General features: G+C 43.4%; 1 protein-coding gene across 1 annotated transcript; it reads right to left on the reverse strand.

Moving 5' to 3' along the window:
* Window positions 1–1,548: 1,548 nt before the first annotated feature.
* LOC145570890 (uncharacterized) lies at window positions 1,549–2,474 on the reverse strand. Its single transcript, XM_081630014.1, has 2 exons — window positions 2,173–2,474; window positions 1,549–2,080 (listed from the first exon to the last, which is right to left on the reverse strand). Exons 1-2 carry the CDS (start codon window positions 2,472–2,474, stop codon window positions 1,549–1,551), a joined length of 834 nt encoding a protein of 277 aa, XP_081486140.1.
* Window positions 2,475–3,315: the final 841 nt, after the last annotated feature.

The following is a 3,315-nucleotide window of genomic DNA, read 5'->3' on the forward strand; positions in this document are numbered from 1 at the left end:
GGAATATTTCAAGCCATTAACCCCAAGCTTGAACCCCACTGTGATCATACACTTAAGCATGGTGGCGTCCAAAGGGAAGGAAGCTAGAGCAAAAGAGTCGCCAACAAGTTTTAGGAACTTGTAAACCGTTCACAAGGTGAAGGTTACACCCTTAACGATCCATGAGATCGTCAACTCCAAAAGGTCTTGAACCAAATAGGGTTCGGGGATGAAGGTACAAATCCAACCTAAAAGAGATTGAACCTGCCCTAAAAATAGGCCTCTACTTCATTCTTCTCGTATTCATGTGCGCTTTCTGACTAACATGCAATCAATAGGTTAACCCTAAACCTGTTTATCTATGTTGGTTGAATTTAATGCACAAGCAAAACTATTATTGGCGATCACTTGAATTATAATCAAATTAACCCTAAACAAGATTATTAATTATCTTATTAAGCGTGATTACAAGTACCAATTCCCTTTAAACATGCATGCCGCTAAGAGTTTATTAACTTCTGCCTGTATTGCTTCAATTTTCTCTGTTGAGAAATTACGCTTCTTTTGTCTTATCGGCTTGAATTTTCTATCAACATTCAGTTTATGCTCCATTACCTCAGGATGTATCCCAAGCATCTCACTTGCCAAGAAGGCAAAAACATCTGCATTCTCCCATAACAAACTGATCAAATGACGTCTCATATTAACATCCATGTCTGCCCCAACCTTCACTGTCCGACTCGGATCTCCTGGCTGAAGCTCGACTTGCACTGTCTCTCCTCCTGGTGACGGCCTTGGTGCAGTTTTTGGCCTTGTATCAAAGTTTTCCATTAACATATCCTGTACCGTCGGTTCCTTTTCTCTTTTTGGGTTACTGGGTACCAGACCGTGTTGCATTGGATTTTTCAATGCCGTCACATAACATGACTTTGCCATTACTTGACCTCCATGTACCTTTTCAACAGTTCCCAAATTTGACACATAGGCTATCGTCAGATGATAAGTTGATACTACCGCTTGCACATTATGTATTATCAGTCTTTCGATAATGGCGTTATACGCCGATGGTACATAAACCACTAGGAACTCTACCATCACGTCCCTTGCTGCCAGTCCATCGCCCAACTGTACTGGTAAAACAATACTCCCTTCCAGCCTCACTGTTGACCCGTTGAACCCAATCACTAGGTAAGATACCTGCGTCAAATATTGTCTTCCAATCTTCATTTCATTAAAAGCTTTCATGAACAGAACATTTACCGAGCTGCCTCCATTTACCAAGACTCTCTTGATATCAGCCCCATTTATTTTTGTTATCAAGACCAACGGATCATCATGAGGGAAGACAATTCCCCTAGCATCTTCTTTTGTGAACATCACATCAGGAATACAAGTAGTTCGGGGATGGCTATCAGCATCCAAAGCATTAATTATATGTCGGTGTTCCGATAGATGTTTTCTAGCCCCACTTATAGTTCCTCCATGCACCGGCCCCCAAGTTATCACATCAACCCTTTTCCCAGTTGATAACGGTGGCAAGCCTCCATTCCCCTGTTGGACTATTCCACCTTATGGCCTTTTAGGCCTTGCTTCTAACTGCTGGCGCTCTATCTGCCGATGTGGTGGTGGTTGACTTCCCCCTGTATTCAACCGGTATTGAGTCAAGTGACCCTTCCTTATCAGTTCTTCTATGTTATCCTTCAATTGTGTGCACTCTTCAGTATAATGACCTACATCTCTGTGAAACATACAATACTTCTTAACATCTCTCGGCCTTGCTTTCATTGGTATCGGCCTTGTCCACCCTTCTCTATTCTGATTTACCGAATATATAGCAGCTCTCGGCATATTCAATGGTGTGTATGTACTGTATCGCATCGGTGCCTTAGCGCCCCTTACCTCCTGCCGACTTCCCCCTCCCCTCACTGGGGCCGAGGCTCTCGGCCTTCCACTTCTTGAGGATGCTCCTTCAGACTGGTATTGTACCTTATCGGCAGGAACATTCCTACTACTCGTTTTCATCAACTCTTCACTTTTTATATAATCATGTGCCTTGTTAAAGGTTGCTGCTAACGTTGGAAAATTCTTTCTTGTAAGGTAACTTTGAATTTAGAGTTATTCAAGCCATTCATCAACGCCATAACGGCTATTTCTTACTGTAATTTCAGAATCGTATTTGCTTCATTGTTGAACCTTCTGATGTAATCCCTCAAAGACTCATTTGGCCTTTGCTCTACTGCCATCAACTCTCTTGAAGTTCTCTGCCTTACACTAATACTAATATACTGCCCCACGAACATTTTTGTCAGCCTCTGAAAGCTATCTATTGTGCCATTTCCCAGATTATTAAACCAATCTGTTGCGACTCCAGTTAAAGTAGTCGGAAAGACTTTGCACCAAACAACATCCGAATTGGTGTATAAGATCATATGCCCCTTATAGGATGTTATGTACCTGCTTAGATCCCCTCTTCCATCATATCTACATGTCGGCATTTTAATTTTTTCCATCGGCTGATCCAAGATACTTTGTGCAAACGGTGATGCCCTTAAGTGGACCATAGTTCGCACTGCCTGCCCATCAACCTGTGAACTTCTCTACCGCTGAGTTCTTATGCTAACGGCATGGCTTGAGGATTGGGATTCTGTCTCACGCGGGGTTGCATATGTCCTTACCGGCGACTCCTCTTGACGGCGCCTTGGTGAATTTGCTGCCTGATTGAACTGTCCACCAAGATTGGCAACCAGCACCCCTCCTCCAGCCTGAGCTGCCTCAGCTTCCTCCCTTTTCTTACTCATTGCACTCATCACCCTAGCTGCTATCTCCAAATCCTCCGGTGTAAACTCAGCCATAGGGTCTGCAACTGTTCCCACTTGCCTTTCTGGGGTTAACGGCATATGGAACTAGTTATCTTCCAAAGTGTGAGTTTCATCTACTATCTCAATTTCAGGATGTGTTGTTTCATTCCTTGTCGTTATCCTTTGATTAACTACCCTACTAATCACAGGCGTTTCTTGATTTCCAGCCATTACTATGTACCTTTTTGTTACTATTTTGTGTGTGTGAGGTTCTTAGGCGATAGAAGTGATCGCGCCCCTCCTTCTAGCGCCAAATTGTTTTGGTTGGGATTCGACAACCCGAGAGCCCGAGTCCGAGATCCGTGATGCTCCTATCGTCCAGATGAGAACCTATAGAGAGAACAGAGGTTAGCTAACCCCGGGGTGGTCCGGGGAAAACCACTCCGATGATAAAGTCAGAAAGTGTTTAAGAAGAAGAAGAAGATTAGATGATATGAAGAGAGAGAAAGTAAAGAGAGAGAGAGAGAGAGATAGTGTA

This window comes from Chenopodium album, chromosome 12 (assembly GCF_948465745.1).
Source record: "Chenopodium album chromosome 12, dcCheAlbu1.1, whole genome shotgun sequence".
Classification (NCBI taxonomy): Eukaryota; Viridiplantae; Streptophyta; class Magnoliopsida; order Caryophyllales; family Amaranthaceae; genus Chenopodium; species Chenopodium album.